General features: G+C 40.7%; 3 protein-coding genes across 3 annotated transcripts; 1 reads left to right on the top strand and 2 right to left on the bottom strand.

Moving 5' to 3' along the window:
- On the top strand, positions 1–8350 carry LOC146669538 (dnaJ homolog subfamily C member 16-like). The gene is made up of 15 exons (XM_085406181.1): positions 1–411; positions 597–663; positions 802–947; positions 1272–1447; positions 3222–3406; positions 3547–3651; positions 3988–4146; positions 4235–4365; positions 4587–4764; positions 5125–5307; positions 5440–5516; positions 5781–5861; positions 6004–6099; positions 6664–6834; positions 6957–8350. The coding sequence occupies exons 1-15, from the start codon at positions 224–226 to the stop codon at positions 7435–7437; spliced, it is 2424 nt and encodes an 807-aa protein (XP_085262307.1). The 5' UTR covers positions 1–223; the 3' UTR covers positions 7438–8350.
- A 106-nt stretch (positions 8351–8456) lies between these two features.
- On the bottom strand, positions 8457–10723 carry LOC146669537 (cytidine deaminase-like). The gene is made up of 4 exons (XM_085406182.1): positions 10450–10723; positions 9520–9631; positions 9044–9101; positions 8457–8804 (listed from the first exon to the last, which is right to left on the bottom strand). Exons 1-4 carry the CDS (start codon positions 10634–10636, stop codon positions 8664–8666), a joined length of 498 nt encoding a protein of 165 aa, XP_085262308.1. The 5' UTR covers positions 10637–10723; the 3' UTR covers positions 8457–8663.
- A 240-nt stretch (positions 10724–10963) lies between these two features.
- LOC146669536 (trypsin-like) lies at positions 10964–18024 on the bottom strand. Its single transcript, XM_085407898.1, has 6 exons — positions 17856–18024; positions 16865–16933; positions 16075–16225; positions 15740–15881; positions 11826–12083; positions 10964–11524 (listed from the first exon to the last, which is right to left on the bottom strand). The coding sequence occupies exons 2-6, from the start codon at positions 16926–16928 to the stop codon at positions 11375–11377; spliced, it is 765 nt and encodes a 254-aa protein (XP_085264024.1). The 5' UTR covers positions 16929–16933; positions 17856–18024; the 3' UTR covers positions 10964–11374.
- Between the last annotated feature and the right edge of the window lie 3735 nt (positions 18025–21759).

Here is a 21759-nt window from a genome sequence, read left to right as displayed (position 1 = left end):
GCATGATACCGACTGTGCTAATGTCCATCAGTTCCTGGAAATAATGGCTTCGTCTTAGTGAAATACTACAATGTTGTGTGTGGTTATGCATAGCAGTCAAAGAGTTCGGCATGTGTGATCATGTAAGCCCGTCTGTTGCTGGAGAGCTTTGTAGCGTTACTCATCTGGACAGTACGGTAGATAACTGACGTTACTGTTGGTCAAGGACAGAGACAGACAGATCATGAGGGTTTGGAGGACCAGCCGACAGTCTGGGAAATGTGCAGCTTTTCTCGCCATCTTTATGCTAATTTTGAGCGCAGAGCTGGTGAAAACAGCCTCTGAATATGACCCCTATTACACCCTGGGTGTCAGCAGGAGTGCCAGTCAAGCCGAAATCAAAAGGGCATACAAGAGGCTTGCCAGAGAATGGTGAGTGACTGACAACCGGGCCCCTAATGTCAGCCCATCATATCTTAGCTGACAGTCAGCATTTCACATTTGGCATGAACTGCTGTTAGTATTTGCTTAACCCATCACTGTGTAGGCCTGTTTCAGAACCTTAAATGTAACCCTCTTTGAATCTGCTGGTAATCCGTAATGTCACCCTTTTGTAGGCACCCAGATAAAAATAAGGACCCTAATGCTGAGGACATGTTCATCAGGATTTCTAAGTCTTACGAGGTGGGTGAAAAGGGATCATTAGGCATTTTAACATGGTTCATTTAATTCACTTTCACTTTCTTTATCATAGTCTCGTCCCCATATTGCAGACATTACTGTCAGAGCCTTATCGTTTCCCGTTTCCTGTTTTGCACACAGATTCTATCTAATGAGGAGCGAAGGTCCAACTTTGACCGGTTTGGGCAGAAGGATGAAAACCAGCACTTTGGCCAGTCACAGCATCATGGTTTCCGCAGCTTTCACAGCAGCTTTTACTTTGATGAGTCCTTTTTCCATTTCCCCAGGTACCCTCTGCTGTCAGTGTAATCTGGGCTCCTCTTTGTGTTTGCAAACCAAACAAAAATATATATATAAGCAGATTCCTTACATACATCACACATCAGTTCATACACTGAATACATCAATTTTGCCTTTTACACATATTTAGACTTGATCCTGTTATTCTTGTTCTTTCTTTTTTTGGAGAAGCTTCTCTGTCTCATGAACACTAATTCAACCCAAGCAAACAAATGAAAGTTACAGTTGCAGTTTACACTCAAGCTGTGTACTGTTAGCATCTTTGAGGTTAGATCTTAAAACACTTCATGTTTTTCCCTGCTTTTCTCCAGGAACAGAGACTTTTCAGACAGCAAGTACATGCTTCGCCTTGCACAGTTTAACAACGAAGTCCTTCCAGACAGCCACAAGAGGCCATACCTAATAAAAGTGACCTCAGAGTGGTGCTTTGCATGCATCCATATCGAGCCAGTGTGGAAGGAGACCGTGCAGGAGCTGGAGCCTTTAGGTAAGGATATCAGTGTGTCCTAACACCATCTGGGGATAAAGGCATCAGCTCACAAGATTAATGTCTGCACAACTGCCCATTAGGGCAACAGTGTTGAGATGCTTTACTGAGAGCCTTGCACTTCTTTAATTATTCATTATGGTTTATTTGTTGTTCTTGGTTTCTTGAAGCAAAGAGTGAAACAAGAGAACTCAACTCTATATAATGATTGTGAATAGCTGAGAGTTTGGCTTATTAGAAGCACAGTTAGTCTGTATCAGCCGTCTTGCTGTTTATGCAACCCTCTTGCACCGAGCTGATGTCACCTGTGAGAACAACTGGGATTTACATAGAATTTCACAAGGTGGATGTTACAACTGTTTAACAAAAGTCTCTTGCTTTGCTTCAAGATTCAAGGCCTTTATTGTCACTATGCAAACATAACAAAATTACAGCGATACTAATCTCCCGTGGCACGTAACATTTAGATGGTGACAGAAATAAAAAAGAAAACAAGTAAAATGTAAGAAGTACAAATGATTAAAAATTCTGCACTAACAAAGCTAAAAAGAACAGCAAGAGTGAGGGCGCGTTAGCAGTTTTATAGTACTGGACAGAGTGCAAAATGATTACGCAAGTTCTAAAATGTTGATAAAATAAGTCATGTACCCATATAAATATGTCTATCTGAAGGATGAAAACATGACTGTACGTGAGATACAGAAGAAGCATAGCTCTGAAGGTGCCTGCCTCATGGGGCGAGCATAATAAATAGCGTCTAAGGTGTGTGGAGGGTCCTTTATTTGTCTGTCAAACAGCTGTTGTGACTCACCTACAACTGCTGAGGTTTTGCCATCCCAAGAAATCCCAGCTTCAGAAACCTGAAGTTGGGGACTATCTCCATGGCTTCTTTCATTAATGTATAGATTTTTTTGAGGTGCATGTGTGGTTTATTTTGTAGCCCAGATGTCTACAATGATCTCTTTGGTCTTTGTGTTCACACACCATACTATTATAATTTGAACCTTTTCCCTGTGTGCGTCATTTAGGAGGCTACTCGTGATTGTATTATTTGCAAACTTAACAGTGGTGCTTGAGTCTGGACGGGTTCGGTAATTAGTGTAGCTTCTGATGCTAAAGCGGTATTAAGTACTGTGCTGTTCAGGTCATTTTATGACTTAAACTAGGGGAATAGTAGTTCTTCTTAGAGGCTTTAAGAGTCTCTTATTCCTGAGCTTCACAGTAGTTGTTTAGTGAAAGTGAAAATCAATCTTAACTCTTTACCTCGTAAAGACGACATTTAAAATCCTCTCCGGTGTATATAAGTAAAGATCATTGGAATATTTGTTCCAAGACTAGCCCCAGTAAGCTGTATAGACCTCCTTCGCTAAACCTCTTATGCACACACAGTCATTTTTTTTCTGGAAGCAGGCCGAAATATGACAGAAACCTGAAACTCAGTTCAGAAAAGAGAAACGAGGGTTAGCACTACCAGGTGTCCAAGGGGAAAGAGCTGAAATAAGATTTACTCACATCACTTGCATCCTTTATTATTATAAACAGATTTAGCCATAGATATATTTGAATACAGAGCAATTTGCCATCAGCTTGTTGTAAGTGAAAAAAAAAGGTTTCATTCAATGACATTAACTCACCATGTAAAATTATTGGATGATAACAAATCTGCCAATACTGTTTAGGATTTATTTATTTATTTTTAACTTGCTGAGGCAGAGGATTTGTTTTACTCTAGTATGCCAGGTCCAACTGTAATCTGTTGTTATTTTTACTCCAGGTGTAGGCATCGGTATTGTAGACCTGGGCTTTGATCGGGCTTTGGCCAAGCAGCTGGGAGCTTACCGTGCTCCCTCCATCATCGGGGTGGTGAACGGAAAAGTGACCTTCTTCCATCAGGCAGTGGTGCGGGAGTTCCTGCGACAGTTTGTTGAAGATTTGCTGCCCCAGAAACTGGTGATGAAGGTAACTAAAACTGACACAATTGTGCTGCTACTGCATGTGTGTGCCATCATCAGTTTTTCTTCTGTGTTTATAGATTAGTCATCATGGCTAATAAAGTTGCAGGAAGTATATTTTTCAGCTAATTTCTGTTGTTTTTGTAGATCACTGACGATAACTACATGGCATTTCTTGAAAACTGGCATGTGGAAAATAAACCCAGAGTTCTGTTGTTTGATCAGGTCCCCATTGTTCCCCTGCTCTACAAGGTAGGAGAAGAACACATCCAGCTCCAAGCAAATAGATCACTCATTACAGAATGAGTTGTTCAGCCTGCCTCATCCCCTGCTTATAAAAAACAAAAATGCATGACGGCACATAAATAGACTCCCAACAGCAAGTGCAGAGGTCTCTGTTTTTGCAGCTCTTCCACTTAAAATTGTTCCTTTTTCCAAATAGATTAATTTTATATTTATATACCGCACAGAATTTTAGCTAATTTATTTTCACCTTAGATGGTTAACAATCAAAAACTAATACAAAAGCAGCGTCATTTTTGTCTTGAGCACCCTTTCAGGCTCTAATCTTTCCATTCAACCCCACAGTTGACAGCATTCGCCTTCAGAGATTATGTGCGTTTCGGCTTTGTGGACCAGAGTGGCACAAGCAGCACCAGGCTCCTGCTGCAGTTCAACATAAACACATATGCTCCCACCATGCTGCTCTTTAAGGAAGACACGGTGAAGCCTGTTGACATCATCCAGGTACACCAGGAATATGCTGCAGCTTAAAGCCGGTTCCTTATGGTAATCGATTTAAACTTTACATAGAAGGATCTTTGTTTTTTATCAGGCCAGAGGGATGAAGCGACAGATGATGAACGAGTTTGTCTCAAACAACAAGTTCCTGCAGGTGCCACGACTGGTCAGCCAGCAGCTTTTTGATGAGCTATGTCCTGTCAAGCAGTTCCACCGGCGGAGGAAGTAAGACATTTTGTGAACAGATTAGTAGTCAATAGTCCTGCACTTATGATCCTACTTAGATTGACCTCTTGTAAACTGAGCCAAGACTGTTAGAAGAAAAATAATTTTTTTTATAACTGTAAGAAGCAGAATAGTTGGACAGTTGTCATGATGGTAATGCAAAGGTTGTGTAGCTACATTTGACTGCGGTGGCTGGGGAGCTGATTGTGAGTGGGTTGCAGGTACTGTGTGCTGCTGATCACAGGCGATGACCCAGCCTATCTCGCAGCCAATAAGGCCTTCCTGGACTTCGCCTCAGCCAACAGCAAAGATGTGCTACGGTTTGCATATGTCTACCAGCGTCAGCAGCAGCCTCTCTGCCAGGCATTGCTCCAAAATCAGGGAGCACACTCTGCTCAGGTCAGTGGTCAAAACACACACAGTCCATACTTTACAAAAGCAATCCCCAAAGTCAAGAGTTCTGCAGCCCGCTTAAAAACCAGAAAATCTTTTTTAGTGGCTGTTATTACTGCGGCCCACCCCGGCCAACGCTTTGGGAATCACTGCTTTGTAACAATCATCACTTTTCTGTCTGTTATTGCTACAAAAAAAACAAAACCTCAAGGACATCCTGCACTTTTTGGCAAACCACCTTCATATACCCAGAACAACTTGCAATGGAAGATCTCTCTGATACGATGTGTCACATTACCGATATGTGCAGACTAAAGATGGTGCAGCGCCTCAAATTACAGTCACAGTGCTCCTAAACACTGACAGGTGGTGATTCTCGAGAGGCGGAGCCAGACTGGTAAAGTCCTGTACCGCTCCGTGAGCGGTGGCTGGAATGGCAGCGAGGAAGACAAGTACCACCTTCATGAACAGCTGGAGCTCCTTCAGAAGGACCCCACCTATCTGACTTCAGACGCCACCTTACCAGAACTCAACAACGAGATGGCCCCAGTAAGTGCCAGCGTAGATGCTTTAGTCGAGAGCCTGCCAGGCTGGGTCTGCATGGGCATTCACACATTCATCTGAGGGTGAACTTCATTGAATTATATTTTTGCATTAATGTCCTTATTTTTCCCTTACCAGATTTTTATCATTCGGTGGATGAATGCTGCTTATGATTACATGCTTCAAATATACGATGACCTTCTCTACTCAAATTGGTAAGACAATACTGATCCAGGGAATCTGCTGAGTTCACTGTAAGAAAGAGACAGTCAAACAATGTTTGTTTTTCCTGATATTTTTGAAATGATTAAGTAAGTGAATCATTCTGTATCAGAATGAATATGAACGTTGAGGTGGCTCTGTATGTTCTTACGTTCTGTCTTTAATTACAGCTGTAACGCTGCTCCTCTAAAGTGTATCAACATGTAGAGACAAAATTAGCTGAAACTCCTTTTTTTACTTCATTTTTTTCCTGCAAGGCGAGAGATGATGCCTATTCTGTCCTTGATCTTCTCAGCTCTCTTCATTGTTTTTGGCACCGTCATCATCCAGGCGTTCAGGTGAGGTAGACCCTGTTGGCAGACATGCACACTGAAACTTGACTGGTTGGCAGGTGCTTGCAGATGTTGAGCTGAGTCAAACTCTGGGAAAATATCATGATCTCAAAAGACTGATGATTTTCTTTCTTTGGTATATTTTCAGTGAGCCGGGTGAGAGCAAACCCCAAAAACCAAAACCAAAGCCAAAGGAGCAAACACGAACTGAGGATGATGCATCGAGCAGAGCAAGTACCTTCAGGTAATGTAATGACAAGTATAAGAGCCACTCTCATACCTTCCATGAGCGACTCTAATTGGAAATAATGCTTTTGAAAGCATATTTTGAAATTTTGTAGGTTTTTATCTAGTAGGCAGGATCATGGATGATTCCATGTGACCTAATAGAATAATGTTTGTGCGTTAATAGTTTCTCAGTCCAATACACCAAAAACCTTTGTCAAAAGAGAGTGCAGGTATGGGTCATTTTTGTTAGATACTTTTTTTATGCTTGAAGGATTCTTAGGTCACTTTGAAGTGGTGTAAAAAAACAAAAACAAAAAAACAAACAAACAAGGAGAAACATGAAACTGCACTAAAAAGGATTGCAAAAGAAGGCAGTGTGCAAAGAAAAACTTTGAAAGACCTCCGAGAAAGCCTGGAGAGCTACTGCTCAAGACTAACTTTGAAACTCACAAAAACATTTGGCTCTTTGGAAGCAAAATATAAAGAAATGATTAATGACTCAAAACCTTTGCACTGTACTGTATATGGACATGAACTACAAAAGCATATTTCATTAGTTTTTCCTCTTTGGTTTGTGTAGCCGTCCTCCAAAAAAGGACTTTGTGGAGGTGACAGAGCTAACAGGCATTACATACACCAGCAACCTTGTCAAGCTGAGGCCTGGCCACATCAATGTCCTGCTGGTGCTCACCAATGCTTCCAAGAGTGCTTTGCTCCGGAAATTTGCCAAGGAGGTTTTCTCTTTCTCTGGGTAAGTGTGGAGGTTTTACTTTTCATGAGTCTAAAGTGGTATCTGCTATACTATTGATCTGGCCTGCTAATATCCTCCAATGGCTATCCTAAATCCTAAATCTCTTTGCTGCCTATCTGCAGGTCTGAGACCCTCCACTTCTCCTTCCTCAACGCCGATAAGCATCGCCACTGGATGTCATCACTCCTTCGCTTGGATCGTGATGGTGCGCAGAGCCAGAGCCATTCAGATGACGAGGAGGAGTCTTCCAACTACATGGGCTATGTCCTGGCCCTGAATGGCCACAAGAAATATTTCTGCCTCTTTAGACCCGTGTTCACAGGGGACGATGGCAGCGATTCATCTTCTGATACCTCATTCTCCTCAGACAGCAGGAGGAAGTCCCGTTCCAAGTCAAGGTCTAGCTCACACTCCCGGTCGCGATCCCGTTCCAGGGAGGATGGATCCAGCTCCAGGAGAGGCTCCAGCAGGGCCACTAGCATAGAAGTCCACCATAAGCTTGACAGGCTGGGACTGTGGATGGAGAGGCTAATGGAAGGGACCCTGCCCAGGATACGTGTCCCAGCATGGCCCACGCTTTTTGACGACACTGCAGAGGGCTGAAGCTGAATTAAGAAAATTAGTTTTCAGGTTTGTTTGTTGTTGTTTTTTTTTAAAGCTCTATTTTGCAGATGTAGTTTGCCACTGAACTGTTGAAACCCAGTGTTTTACAACAGCAGAATGCGCGTTCTTAATTGTTTTGTTAACGTGTTTACATCCACACAATGCATTACGGCTCAGACGTTAGCTCTAGCTAGCTGTGAGTGCAAAAATGTTTATCTACATTCATGAGGTTAAACTCATGCAGCATGGGAGATGTGCGTTTATTTCTGTCTGCTCAAGGACTTTAAAACCACATTGAACCTCTGAACTTTCCATCCACTGTTAACACCTCCCTAGAGTTTGATCTTTTAACGTTATGTCCCACTGATGGAAAAATCTGACACTTCAGAGGCTTTCTTTGGGAGCAGGCTAATGATGGCATGCAAACTGAAATTGTTGCACTGTTACAGATGATTTGTCTCTGTGGGATTGCAGGATCCTTCAATTGAATTTGATTTTGTACTTTAGTTTGCTATTCATAGCTGACATCGCTTTCAGACAAACAGAACTTACACAGCCTCAGAACACCCAATAACAGGGTGAAATGCATATTGATTAACCTGCTTGAGGCTGATTTACCTGTTTTGTTTGTTACCTCCAATCAACAGGAACAATAAATCAAACCGTATATTTGTCCATTTTAATACTTGGCCCTTTAACCACAGCAGATGTTAATGCATGGAATAAGTAGACCTAAAATCACATCATAAAACTCACCCTTGTCTCTGTAATAGAATAATTTGCTGCTCAACAAATAATAATTGTATTCTTCTATGTCTTTTGGAAGTCATTCTAACTGTATAAAATGAAGTGTAACTAAATTCCTTTTTAAAACGGTTTATTTATTAAAGTGTGCAAATATGTTTGACCTTGATATCTCTGTTGTTTGTGCTTCTTTTAACCGACACACATTGTTTATGTATCTACACAGTACTCATCATATACAAGCGGGCAAATGGTTGACTAATTGAGTCAGATGCATTGTTTCCACAGTATATTTTTAGCATCACTTGGTATTTAGAGTACACTTAAATATTTGACATTGTTTACATTTCAACAAATAATACAAGAACAAATATTGACCATAAATATAACTTCTGCTACATTTCATCAATGCATGATCAGCATGTGCTTGAAGTACGCTGCGTGTCACGGACACTCGTGTGTTTTCGTACTAGAAGACTGGCTCAGTTGTTATTAGGAATGTAAGACACTTTCTTCTTGGTCAGGTCTTCGGGGCCAAAGGAAACTGGCAGAAGCTCTTCCACAGTCATCTTCATATACGAGCCATCAGGCTTTGACAAGTATACATCCCAGTTTGATCCAAACTGTAAACGGGGAAAGCAAAGGGCTGGAGTCTTACAGGATAGTCAAGTGTTTCACACTGAAATGTTTGTTTAATGACAAACTAGCACCTTCTAATGTGTTACACAGGCCACAAACAGGATAAATATTGGCTAGAGTGACGTGTGAGCTTGTCACTGTGTACTGTATACAATCACTGACTGGAGATTAAAGGTCCCCTTTAAACAAATCTGCTCCAAACCAAAATGAGCAGAGTTAATACCTCTCTCATGAACTGCCTGCAGCCTCCACATGGGGAAATGAACTGGTCACTCATGTCACTGAGGAAAGGAGAAGAAGAGTTTTGAATTGGCAAATAGTTGTTTACTTATATGAAATGTAGAAAGAAAAACTCATGGCTTCTATTTAATATTAGGATTCACGGCAGAATTTCACATACTTAGTTATAGTATCACTTCTCCAGCTTTTTCAAGATTTGTGACTGCTAAGGAGAAGTATCCTACAGCCTTAACTCTTCCCTAACAAACAATATACAGACAAAAAAAGTCTTAACCTGGTTTAAGAAATAACATTGGTAGTCTGTCTGTGTTTCTTAAGGTTTAGCGACGTGCACAAAGACATGCAATGTGGAGTGAGTCATAGTCTCAGACTTTGCAACAGCAGGAAGGATGCCTGCATCTGTGGAAATGGAGAACTTTCCAGATTACTGTGTGTGTGTTAATTATACGTGCTCCTTACCTGGCAATTGCAATGGCCTTGAAACGTCGGTGCCCTTCTGACACTGCCTTTGCAATAACGTTCCTCTCAGCACACATTCCCAGATTGTAACAGGCATTCTCCACATTACAACCTGCCGAAGACACAAGAATAGAAAGGGATTGTTTTTGGCAACATGAGCAATAAACGGGGTTCTTCACATGGTAAAAAACATTCACAGCTGTTTACCAGCCTTTTACCCTCCCCAGACATTCCCACTGAGGGACACTTGCCAAGGTTTGTACAGTCCAGTGACACTGACCAGACTTTTGTGTCTTTGCTTTACTGTAGACAGTGGTCTGACATCCCTCTCGGTGCACACAGTGCCGTTGAAGCAAGTGATAACCGAAGGGCTCCCTTAGCTCGCGGGAACGCTAAGATGTGTTCCTTCTCAGAAATGTGATTTAACTCAGTCATGTGGAATTATAAAAAGCTGAGGATGTAGAGCCACACGATAAATAATAAACCTTTATCTGAGCTTTCCGCACCAAGTCCAGACATTTGAACTGTCAGGTAATCATTAACACAGCGGATCAAGACAACTCAGAACAAACTAATGTGTAATTTCTTGTGCATTTCATTTGGATAAAACAAAAACAAAGGTAAGAGCTGGGAGGTTTTGTCATTTCTCACTCGTGTGTGGAGATCTTGCACCATAAAGAAGCAAGAATTGACTTGACTCAGATACAAACAGCATAATAATTTAGCTCACGTCTTCCCGTCTTTCACTATATACTTTTCAGGGTACAATTATGCTAAAAGTTACTTTTGTGTTTTGGTGAAACAGCATTCATTCAGTAAATAGTAGCCAATAACTTGCTTTTGTGTTCACCCCAAACCTAAAACCATTACCTTAAAGCTTCATATGATATACATGCATCTACTAAACAACAAGTTTCACATGAGACTTACCTGTATGCACACTGTTGTCAAGGGTGAGCAGCGCAGCCCCGACTCTGAATTTGCTGTAAGGACAGTAGGTTTGCTCCTTCGCCTCGTGGGAGAGCTGAATCAGTTTTGCAACTGTCTCTTTGGAAACATGTTTAATGTCACGATCCTCAATATGCATCACCTCACTGTTGGACTGGGTTCCTGCCATGATTAAGGTTGTATTTTCTAAGATTTCTTTTAAAGTTGGTGTGTGAGCCTGTTGCAGCTCAGCTTTAAATGTGAATGGGACCGAGGGAAAGGGGAGAGGGCACAAGCAGCCAATCACTCACCAGAATGTCAGCATGCTGTCATAAAGAAAGGGAGGTGTTGTCCCTTTGTGACTTTTGTGCAGATGTGACATGAAACCGGGGTTTGGGCAAGACTCTGACTTAAGTGTGACTCACCTGCCTGACCGGATTCTGAGGAAGTTTCGTAGTGAGTTTTAGTTTTAGTTTTAGTTTAATGACCGAAAAAAACACAGGTTATTCTCAGAAAATGTTTATTTAAGGTCCATATGTTTATAGTCAGTGGACAATAGAAGGTTTCAAAGAGCAAAAACAATTCCTGAAACAGACGTTATCCAAAATCTATGACAATGTTTTCATTTCTGTATAACACTGTAATATAACTGTAACATAAAAAAGTGTTTTTAGCAGAATGAATTGTAAAACCTGGTTCAGTTTGTATCATAACGGTGATATTCAGTCAGTGGGAATAAAAGTCAGTCAGGTGTAGGTTCCAGGTAATTTAGCTTTAACAAATATATCTGTGATTATATAAAAACAATTATATAAAAGATAAACATAGCATTTTTGGTCCTTCAGGAGCCATTCAAGTTTGTTTCTTTTTCTTCTTCTTTTTTTTAATCAAGGTAGAATTTTCTGTTAGCTAGTGGTAAGGATTGTTATTAGCTGTTCTCAATAACCTGATTCATCCATCCAATGTAGTTTCTGACCTTGGTGTAGACACCAGGGTAGTATGAAATCGCACAGCCAATGCCCCAAGATACAATGCCTTCAAATTTACCGTTACAAATAAGAGGTCCTCCAGAATCACCCTGAAAAAGGAAAAGAAAAAAAAAAGATTTCAGGGTGTTTGTTACCTGATAGGACAAATTTTATTTGTTTATTTTTAAAGGAAATACAAAATATGCAAAGTCCAGCAATCATTAGAAGTGATATTGCTTTTGTTAGTGGGACATTGTTGCTGCTGTTTGGCAATTTAAAGTTTACCGCATTACTCCATTAAAAAGCAAAAACAAATGCAAAGTCATCAGTGTAAAATAGACAAACTGAAGTGTCCATTTCCAAGTCTTGTATCATTCTTTTGTATTTAATTTTTGTATTTACATATGTTACCTGACAGGAGTCTCTCCCGCCACTCCTAGAGCCAGCACAGATCATGTTGTTTGTGATCCTGAAGGGGTAGTAATTCCAGCAGCTGGTGAACAATTCCACCTCCACTGACCTCAGTTCGGGGGATAAACTCTGGCTGTACATCCAGGTAACACCCCAACCACTAACTGTGCAAAGATTCAGGTTTTCCAGTGGCAGAGAGTTAGGGTCTGGCAACGAGGCTGGCTCGACCATGTCATTGATGATAGCTGGACGGTCCAGCTGACCCACAAAAAACAAATCCTTCTGTCAGTCAACATTGTCTACATAGCATACATAATATAACGTTCAGTCTATCATTTAACAGTGCCATATTTAGCCATAAAAGCTAGTTTTCTTCTGCAGTCCCTGCCAGGTTGAGAGAATGATTCAGAAAAAGATGCAAAAGCATGTTAACACAATTATTATAAAATCACAGTTAGTGAAAACTTCAGATTATGACAACACATTTTATTAGCTAATAACTACTGTTTTATAGATTTGGAGACAGAGGGTATAGTGGGTATAGAATCCCAACAATGTTAGATACTAAAATGAACTTTGTGGAAACGTTTACTGAAACTCGGTAAAACTTAAAGGAATCATAGTGCGAGGTACAGTAATGTGAAAAGGAAAGAGTTCTCTGGTAAAAACTGAGTACACCCTCACTGCTTCCATAGCAATTAAGAGGATAAGTTGCAGGCATGTCTGGAGCATTACATTTTAGACTCTCTAGGCCTCAGTGAGCATGTTAAATGTTAAAGTTCATGACAAACAAGCTATACTTGTTTATACCCAACCCAAGTCATACATATGACTTAAGTTTGCAAAATAGACTCTGAGGAAACAACAAGACTTCCTGCAACAATGAAGATGTTTGGCCATAATTTCACAGCACCACGTGTTGCAAAAATCAAAGACAGCACAACGACCATGAACTCCTCTGTATAGCAAAGTATTCTAGAGTCACTGGCTTATGTACCAGGACAATGATCCCAAGGGCAGTAACATATACAACAGAGTGGCTGAAAATGAAAAGAATCGATTGGCCAGTCAAAGTTCAGACCTTAGCCTGACTGAAATGTTATGGCAAGACCTTAAGAGAGCTGTGCAGAGGGAATGCCCACAAAGTTCAACGAACTGAAGCAAAGTGGCAAAGTTAAAACATAAGGTTTAATGACTATTATGGGTTTGTTGCCACATAATAGTTTATGCCGTTTGACACACTTGCATACTCAATCATCCAGGTAAGGAAATCCCACAAAGTAGATTCTGTTCTGTAGGATTTTCAGTGAGAGAAACGTTTCGTCACGTATCCAAGTGACTTCTTCAGTCTCAGCTGACTGCAGGTTTCCCCAAACTTATAAACAGTACATTCCTATAATTATCGAAACTAGCACAACAGGCTGTGAGGTCAGTTTCATGATCATTAATATGCAAATTGTCATGACCATTGATAAATGTCCATGGATACTGTTCACAGAGAGTTGAGGAATGACAGCACTCACAGCGTTGTAAGAGGGTGAATATTAAAGATCGTGACCTCCTGGTCCGTTGTTATTCAATGGGGCTAGTTTCGGTCATCAAACCTGCAGTCAGCTGAGATTGAAGAAGTCACTTGGATGAGTGACAAAAGGTTTCTGCCTCGGGAAATGCTATGTCCAGACGAACAGAATCGACTTTCCGCGACTGCTGGAAAACATTTTATTGTTGGCTCAATGAGGGATTCATCATCAGTCAGGAAATTATTAATAGAGCTCAGCAACACAATTACACAATCCTCTATAAAGGACAGATGTAATACTAAATAAACTACATAGGTAATTTTGTTTACCAGCTTAAAGACTTTTCTTCTATCTATTATCTAGAATGGAAGATAAGGGAAGGGAAGGAAAACTACAGCAGGAAGACAGAAGAGCAGCTGCAACAGTACAACATCAGAGGGGTTTGGAGCAGCCTGAAGACAAGCTCAGGACAAAAACCAACCCCCCAGGCTGCAGGAGATTTGGGGTGGGTGACCTAAACAAATATTTTAATAGGTTTGATCAACCACCCACACCTCCCCCAGCATAGTCCCCCCTGCTGCAATCTCCCTCATCTTCAGTGACTGCCTGTCTTTCATCTCACACCTCCCAGCCATCACACTCACCCCAGGCTTCTGTGGACTCCAACATACACCACCCCTCCCCCAAAATCCACTCTATCTATCTCAGCACTTCAAATGAGGAATGAGCTTCGCAAGATCAAGGTGCGGAAGGCTGCAGGTCCAGATGGCATCAGCTCCAGGGTCCGGAGGTGCTGTGCAGATGAACTGTGTGGCATCCTAGGTTATCTGTTCAACCTGAGCCTGTTGCTGGGCAAAGTACCACAGCTGTGGAAGACCTCCTGTGTGGTACCGGTACCAAAGAACTCCCATCCCAACGACCTCAGCAGCTATAGGCCAGTAGCCCTGACATCACATCTGATGAAGACCCTCGAGAGGTTGTCTCTAAACCATCTGCGCCCCCTGGTGAGGTCTTCATTGGATCCGCTGCAGTTTGCTTACCAGCCTGGCATTGGGGTGGAGAATGCCATCATCTACCTCCTGCACCGAGCTCTGACTCACCTGGAGAAGCCTGGAAGCACTGTGAGGATCATGTTCTTTGATTTCTCCAGTGCTTTCAACACCATCCAGACACGACTTCTGAGGGACAAGCTGGAGCTATCAGGAGTGGACCACCACATGTCCCAGTGGATACTGGACTACCTCACAGAACGCCACAGTATGTGAGGACACAGGGCTGTGTCTCTGATACACTGGTCTGCAGTACGGGGGCCCCACAGGGAACTGTGCTGGCACCATTCCTCTTCACCCTCTACACTGCAGACTTCTCCATCAACTCCCCAAGCTGCCACCTACAGAAGTTCTCTGACGACTCTGCCATAGTCGGCCTCATCATAGGTGAGGACGACTCAGAGTACAGACAGTGAACTCTGGACTGGTGTCAGCAGAACCACCTGCTGATCAATGCCGGGAAAACCAAGCAGTTGGTGGTGGACTTCCGGAGACGCAGACCCACCACACTGACACCGGTGAACATCCAGGGAGTGGACATCGAGATAGTGGACTCGTATAGGTACCTGGGTGTTCACCTGAATAATAAACTGGACTTGAGCCACAACACTGATGCTCTTTACAGGAAGGGTCAGAGCAGAATCTACCTGCTCAGGCGGCTCAGGTCATTTGGAGTCCAGGGAGCGCTTTTAAAGACCTTTTATAACTCTGTGGTGGAATCCATCATTTTTTACAGTGTTGTATGCTGGAGCAGCAGTTTATCGACAGCTGAGAGAAAGAGGTTGGATAAACTCATCAGGAAGGCCAGCTCTGTTCTGGGATCCACCCTAGATCCAGTGCAGGTGGTGGGAGACAGGACTCTGGCCAAAATAACCTTTCTGATGGACAGAGTCTCCCACCCCATGCATGTAAATGTTGCTGAACTGCAGAGCTACTTCAGTGGCAGACTGCTGCATCCTAGATGCATGAAGGAGCGTTTCCGCAGGTCCTTCCTCCCTGCAGCTGTACAATCAAAACTGCTCCCAACAAACATAGATGTTTACATCAGCGCTGTAACTTGCACTAATCAACTGAACAACTACCACTGTTATAACTACTTTTCTCAGTTTATATGCACTAACTTATTGGAAGTTACATGTCTACTTTTTAATGCACGGGTACAATAGAAAATCTGTACTTTTCTAATTATTCTAAATATTCTTAACTATTTAAACATCTTTAAGCATCCTGCTCTGTTTGCACACTACAACCTGGGTGTGCCACTTATCTGTACCTCCCATCCCAAGGTAAATGTCTAGAAACAGTAACAATAAATCATGAGGTCTTAGTCATGGCTGTCCCTTACCTTAAGCAGCATGATATCATTGTCAAGCATCCAGTAGCTGTACTGTGAGTTTTTAACGATCAAGGAGACGTTGAATATCTGCTCCAATCCATTCCACTGGGTGAGACTGTGCTGACTCAGGACCACTTTAATCGTGTGACTCCTACAAGAGGGGAAGACATGAATAATTGTTCAGCTGATCAAAGACACACAAAAGTTGTCCAAATATTTAAAAAGGAATAAATGTATTAATAATTATAATGATAGCACAAAACATTGATGTGCTCTGTATTAACATATGAATGCAAGGTTTTGATCAGTGTCTGTGCTCCTGATGTACAGCTGCAGTAACTTACGCCCTCCAGCAGTGGGCAGCAGACACCACCCATTGCGGGTGGATGAGGGTGCCTCCACAGAAATGGGAGTTGCTGTACAAGAGGGAGGCTTGATATTTGATGGTGTAAGGGTTTACCAGTGTACCCCCAATTATTCTGTTCCCATATGCACCTAAGATACACAGAGACAAAGGATTATGTCAAAATTTTCTATACATATAGGGGTATTTTCTTTGCAGTGACCCTCCATGTTCACAGACAGTGGCTTTCTCCAGTGTCCATGAGCAAAATCAGACCTGTTTCAATGCAGTGCTGTCAGACTGCCTGACAATTGTGGCCATTTAATATGGATTTTGCATTGTTTTTGTATTTTTTTAATCATATAATGTACTGTAAGTATTTTTATGTTGAGAAGACATTAAACCTAAATTGTAGTCGTTTACTTGTACAGTTTTTCACAGAAAGGTGAACTCCTTTGCATCTTTAATTCTGAAAGGCTCAGCCTCTCAGAATTAAAGATGTTTATACCGCTCATATTACTGAATAATTCAAATTGTTGTACAGTGTCCCACTGCCTCTTTTGTTTTTAATCTTTAATTGCAACTACCTTAGCTTTTGTTGCTGGCATCGAATGATAATTCTCAGTTTCAGCATCTAGAAGATGGTCTTTGAATCGTATACTTTGAAATTTCCTTCCCACATTTCCCACTGAGCTTTTATTTGAATTTTGCAAAACATCCAACTTTTTGGAAACCAGATTATACCTGAAGTCAGATATTGCGTAACTGTGTAGTCAGTGTCATCGACTCACCTGTTAGTTTAGCAACAAACAGGAAGGCCATTAAGAGGTGGCAGGACTGAGCCGGGTTCATCATAGTAACTGGTGCAAGAAGAAAAAATAAGCATCAATGGTCAGTATCACAGATCACAAATACATGAAGATGTTTTGTAGAGTGGAAAAAACAGACATTTTAATCTCATACGCTGTCAATTATAATCTGCACAGACTAATGAGGTAAAATCATCAGTTTGATTGAAAAATTCTGGTATTATTTTGCACAAAACCAAAATCCCTAAATAGGAAACTCATGTGACGTGTGCGATCATTTGTAACCAAACACAACAAGGTTGCAAGATGGTTTCACAAACATAATGACCAAATCAGTCCACGCACAGGCAGACATTAGAAACATGCCAACGCATATAAACGCAATTTGTTCTAAGTTCCTAAAATTGTAAGTGTATCCACTCCACACGCACACACACACGAATTAAAAAAAATACCAGAGCTAATAAATTATATGTATCAATACATCAAATAAAGTTGTTCACACAGGCTGCATTAGCACTCTTACTACCAGCATCATTTACTAACTATTCATCACATCTTAGAACTTTTATCTCAGAGTTTTGTGATCTATGTAGCATAGTAGTGACAGTATCAATACACAAAATCGCTACACAAACACACAACACACACGTACAAAAAGCTGCCAAGGTACTCAAAACCTCACAAAGGGAAATCTAGTCTCAACACATGTCGTCTGTGGCAATATGAACTCCTGCAAAGTTAGAATTTTATGAATACAATGGTGCGGTGAAGTTATGGGCATTAACACAGAAGTCATTCATAAAGTTTGTCCAAGTTCTACATTTAAATGGAGTCATTTGAACTTTTAATTAAAAATAAAGAAAATCCAGATTAAGCTTTACTTTCTTATTACACAATCAGCTGGTACACTGCCATTAATTCCACACCCGCGCTGCTAATGAGCAATACTATATAAGCAAGGCTTCCTCACCTTATTGGGAGTCGAGTATAAATCCGCACAGCCTGGGACACACGCTCTAACACAATCCTCTCACACCGAGACAAGTCTGAGAACTTGGGCCTCTTTTATATTGTGTTCATACCTGTCACTCTCATTATTCCCCTCCATGATACACCATTTATCTAAATGTCTCTCTCTCACACACAGAAAGGAGAGTCTGACCTAGTACAAGAAAAAAAAAGACATCCCCAGCCTTGTCTTTCATTACACCTTTCTTTCTGGGGCCTTTGTTCTCACAGCTTCAGCCTATTGTCTAGTGGTGGAGACAAAGTATTGCTGAGCAATGGTGAAACCCAACAAGCCAGAGAGATGATAAAATACCAGACATCTTGTTAGTATATCCAGTGGTGTTAGAGAGCGCAGGACAAAAGCACGAGTATGAGGACTGATATCAACCTGAGATGTGGCAGAACATATAACAGCATTTATTCTTTACCTGGACAAGGAAAAACGTATTCTCAGAAATTGTGTTAAACTGAGATGAGCGTGAGAGCATTTCCGTCTGCTTCCCCCTGCACACACAGGTCCACATAAAAAGACACCATCGTCATCTTTTTGTTCTAAAACACTTGCAGAGCGATATGATTCAGTGTTTGCTCTAAACTGTTCTTCTGGTGTTTTCTTAAAAAAGGAAAATGTAAAAGTTTTGGTGGTAAACCTTTTAAAACGTGTCACATTTTCAACCATTAGGACCCAACATTCTCAAAATGTTTTTAATAACAAGTCTGACTCTTATGTAAGCTTATGTAATTGTCAAGTGTTTGCACATATGGCCAGTTTCTAATGAATTAACCTAACATCGATGTCTGTGGGAGGAAGCCAGAGTACTTGGAGGAGAACCTTTTCTACTGACCACTCTTTTAGCCATACATTCGTACAGTGTTTTAATTTTGACAGATTATCAGATTAAGCGATTAACAGATTAAGCATGTCTTTGGAATGTGGGAGGAAGCCAAAGTAGTGGAGAACAGTGAGAACATGCAAACTCCAGGTATCCACCAGGTTTCCAGAACCTTTTTGCTGTGAAGTAACAGCACCACTACAGTGCAGTCCTAGTATGGCAAAGTTTATTACCTGGGAAAATAAAGCATGCAGTGAGTATAGTCACTAAAGTTTACCAAAGGGGTTTATGGATGGACAAGCAGACGAGCTTAAAAAGAACAATTTCTTACCTTAACAGCTCCCCCACACCACATCTGTAAAAAACTGCAGGCTGTTCTGTTTTTGTTGGCAAATCTTAAATTTTAATATTAGACAAACATAACCGCAGTAAATACAAAACATATTTTAGATTATTTCATTTATTAAAGGGGAAAAAAAGATATCCAAACCCACATGACCCTGTGTGAAAGTAATTGCCCCCTAAATTAAAAACCACTACTTGTGCCACCTTTAGCAGCAAAAACTGGAATGAAGCATTTGCGATAACTGAGAATGACTCTCTCACATCAATGTGGAGGAATTTTAGCCCACTCTTATTTGCATAATTTTTTTTTTTTGTTCCAGGATAAACGTACAGTTTTTCATTTTACTTTTTGTTTCATTTTGGGGGGGTTTGGACTTGGTGGTGTGTTGCTGGTGCATTCAGGGCATGAACCAATGGTCGGACATTCTCTTTCAGGATTCTGGTCGGCTTAGGGTTAGCCATTTGTGGATAACGGATCTCACCGTGATTCACTAGAGTCCCAAAGCTTTTTCCATGCTTATAGATGGCAATGAATTTGTTTATCATTTGTTCCTGACTTTCTGTTGATCGTGGCGTGATGAGTTTCTTTTTGAGATCTTTTACCCTGCTTCACTTTATCAGACAGGCTCTGTTTAAGTGATTTCTTGATCCAACAGGTCTGGCAGTAACTAGGCCTGGGTGTGGATTGTGAAATTGAACTTAGCTTTCCAAAACATGCAGTTAATTTGTGATTTAATGGTTGTTTGATGAGCTGAAACACGTAAGTGTGACAAATATCTGAAAAAAGAAGAAATTAAGAAGGGGGCAATTACTTTTTCACAGCGCGCTAACATTTTGCAAATGTTTTATAATTAAAAACAAACTTTTTCATTTTCGTCATCATCCTTCAAACATCCTTTGAACAATTGATTCAAATGTTGTCTTGAAAACATCGTAACAGCTTATGGGTAATGTTTTTTAGTGTTGTAGAAATGTTCACTGTCATAGCTGAGAAATCAGTGCCACAGCCTGCCTGTGTTGATTAGCCTGCTCGAGCAGGTATACACTGTATCCTTCCTCTCCTCTCCTCCCTGAGTTTTCTCTTCCCAGGTGTCATTCTCATTTAGGTTCCCAGAAGGGTTTTTTCCATTCTGAGTTCCCACACGTTGGAGCACACTATATGGAGGCCATAACCTCCATATAGTCTTCACTCCCCAAGGTGTCATTGTAACTGTGAGGGTGAAAGGCGATAGCATGCTCAGCTCTCCCTCAGGTGCAAAGCCGATGCGACAAACAGGGTTTCTTTGTGTGTGTTTGCGACAGAGCAGGACAGATGACTTTGGCAAAAGTACATGCACAGTATGGATAGCTTAAAGAGGAGCATCTGCATAAATTTACATGGCAAAAAGATATTTGTGAAAATAATACCTAATTCGCCTACACTGCCAGGCACAAGTGATGATCAGTAAGCTCAAGTACTGAGAAAGGTGAGCTTCTTTAATGGCAACTTGAGGCTGTTTCCCAAAGTGAGTCGGTCCCATACAACGTCTGTAGTTAATTGTCACGGACTTCCACATTAAAAGGTTCAGCTTCATAAATAAAAATTGTTTACAGCCTGTCTTTTATTTCCATAACTGATTGATTTTAAATTTAAACTTCATATCAACTAAAACCAAAAGACCAGTGTTACTTTTCTCTAAATATTCAACTCGCTTACACAGCGAAATCCATGGATCCATTAACTGTCAGAGTTAAGACTGAATTTCAAACAATTCAAATTCAGTGTTGTTGTTGTTGTTGTTTTACAACTGTACTATGCCCTCAAATCGTGTCATAGAAGTCAGATAAGATTATACATGCTTGAAAAAAAGGCTTCACATTGAGGTCTTATGTCTATCTGATTTAAAAATATGAAGTCTGATGGATTTCTGTGTGCTGATATCATCAAGGGTAAATATTTTTTTCACCATAAATCCACACTACATTGAATTTGGAATTACTAATCATCCTTATGTAAGACTCCTCTCTAGAAATTTTCATTGCATGTCTGCCAACATTTAAAAGATTTATGACACAAAAATCACACAGTTGACAGGACGGATTAGGAGAAAAAGAGAATCCTGTATTTAAGATAAAGGTAGGTGTTTTTATAAATATGAAGCCTTTCTCTCTTCAGCTTCTCAGTAGAGGATAACCTTATCTTCCCAAAAGATAAAAAAAAAACTATCTATATATAACTATATGTAATACTGCAGTTGTAACGCTGTAATAGCAATGAAAAGAGAACGGAGCACTTTGCAGTTTTCCAAATGTAATTGTCATGGATCAAATGACACAAACTTCAGTAGGAACCCATCCTTTCAAACCACTCAATCATATCAAAACGAGCCATCACATCATTGCTTTGTTCATACAAGTATTGCACATGGTTAATCTGGTAGAAAAGTGTATTTATATACTCAGTGTAATATATACTGTACCTAGAGAATATAAGAGTGGTTAGTTCCATTACTTCTAAAAATATCATGTGAATTGCATGATTTTATGTAATTACTATGTAAGAACACTTTTTTCATATTGTACAATATAAACACTGCTACTACTACTAATAATAATAATAATGAACTATGACAATGGACTCATGTTTAAATAAATTAAAACAAATTTTCTCTAAACTGTTGAAACACTAATACATAAAACAAGTATCCA

Source organism: Rhamphochromis longiceps, linkage group LG5, assembly GCF_057381845.1.
Source record: "Rhamphochromis longiceps isolate RC_006_pf linkage group LG5, R_longiceps_female_GT1.1, whole genome shotgun sequence".
Taxonomy (NCBI): domain Eukaryota; kingdom Metazoa; phylum Chordata; class Actinopteri; order Cichliformes; family Cichlidae; genus Rhamphochromis; species Rhamphochromis longiceps.
This window is presented reverse-complemented; position numbering and strand designations above follow the sequence as displayed.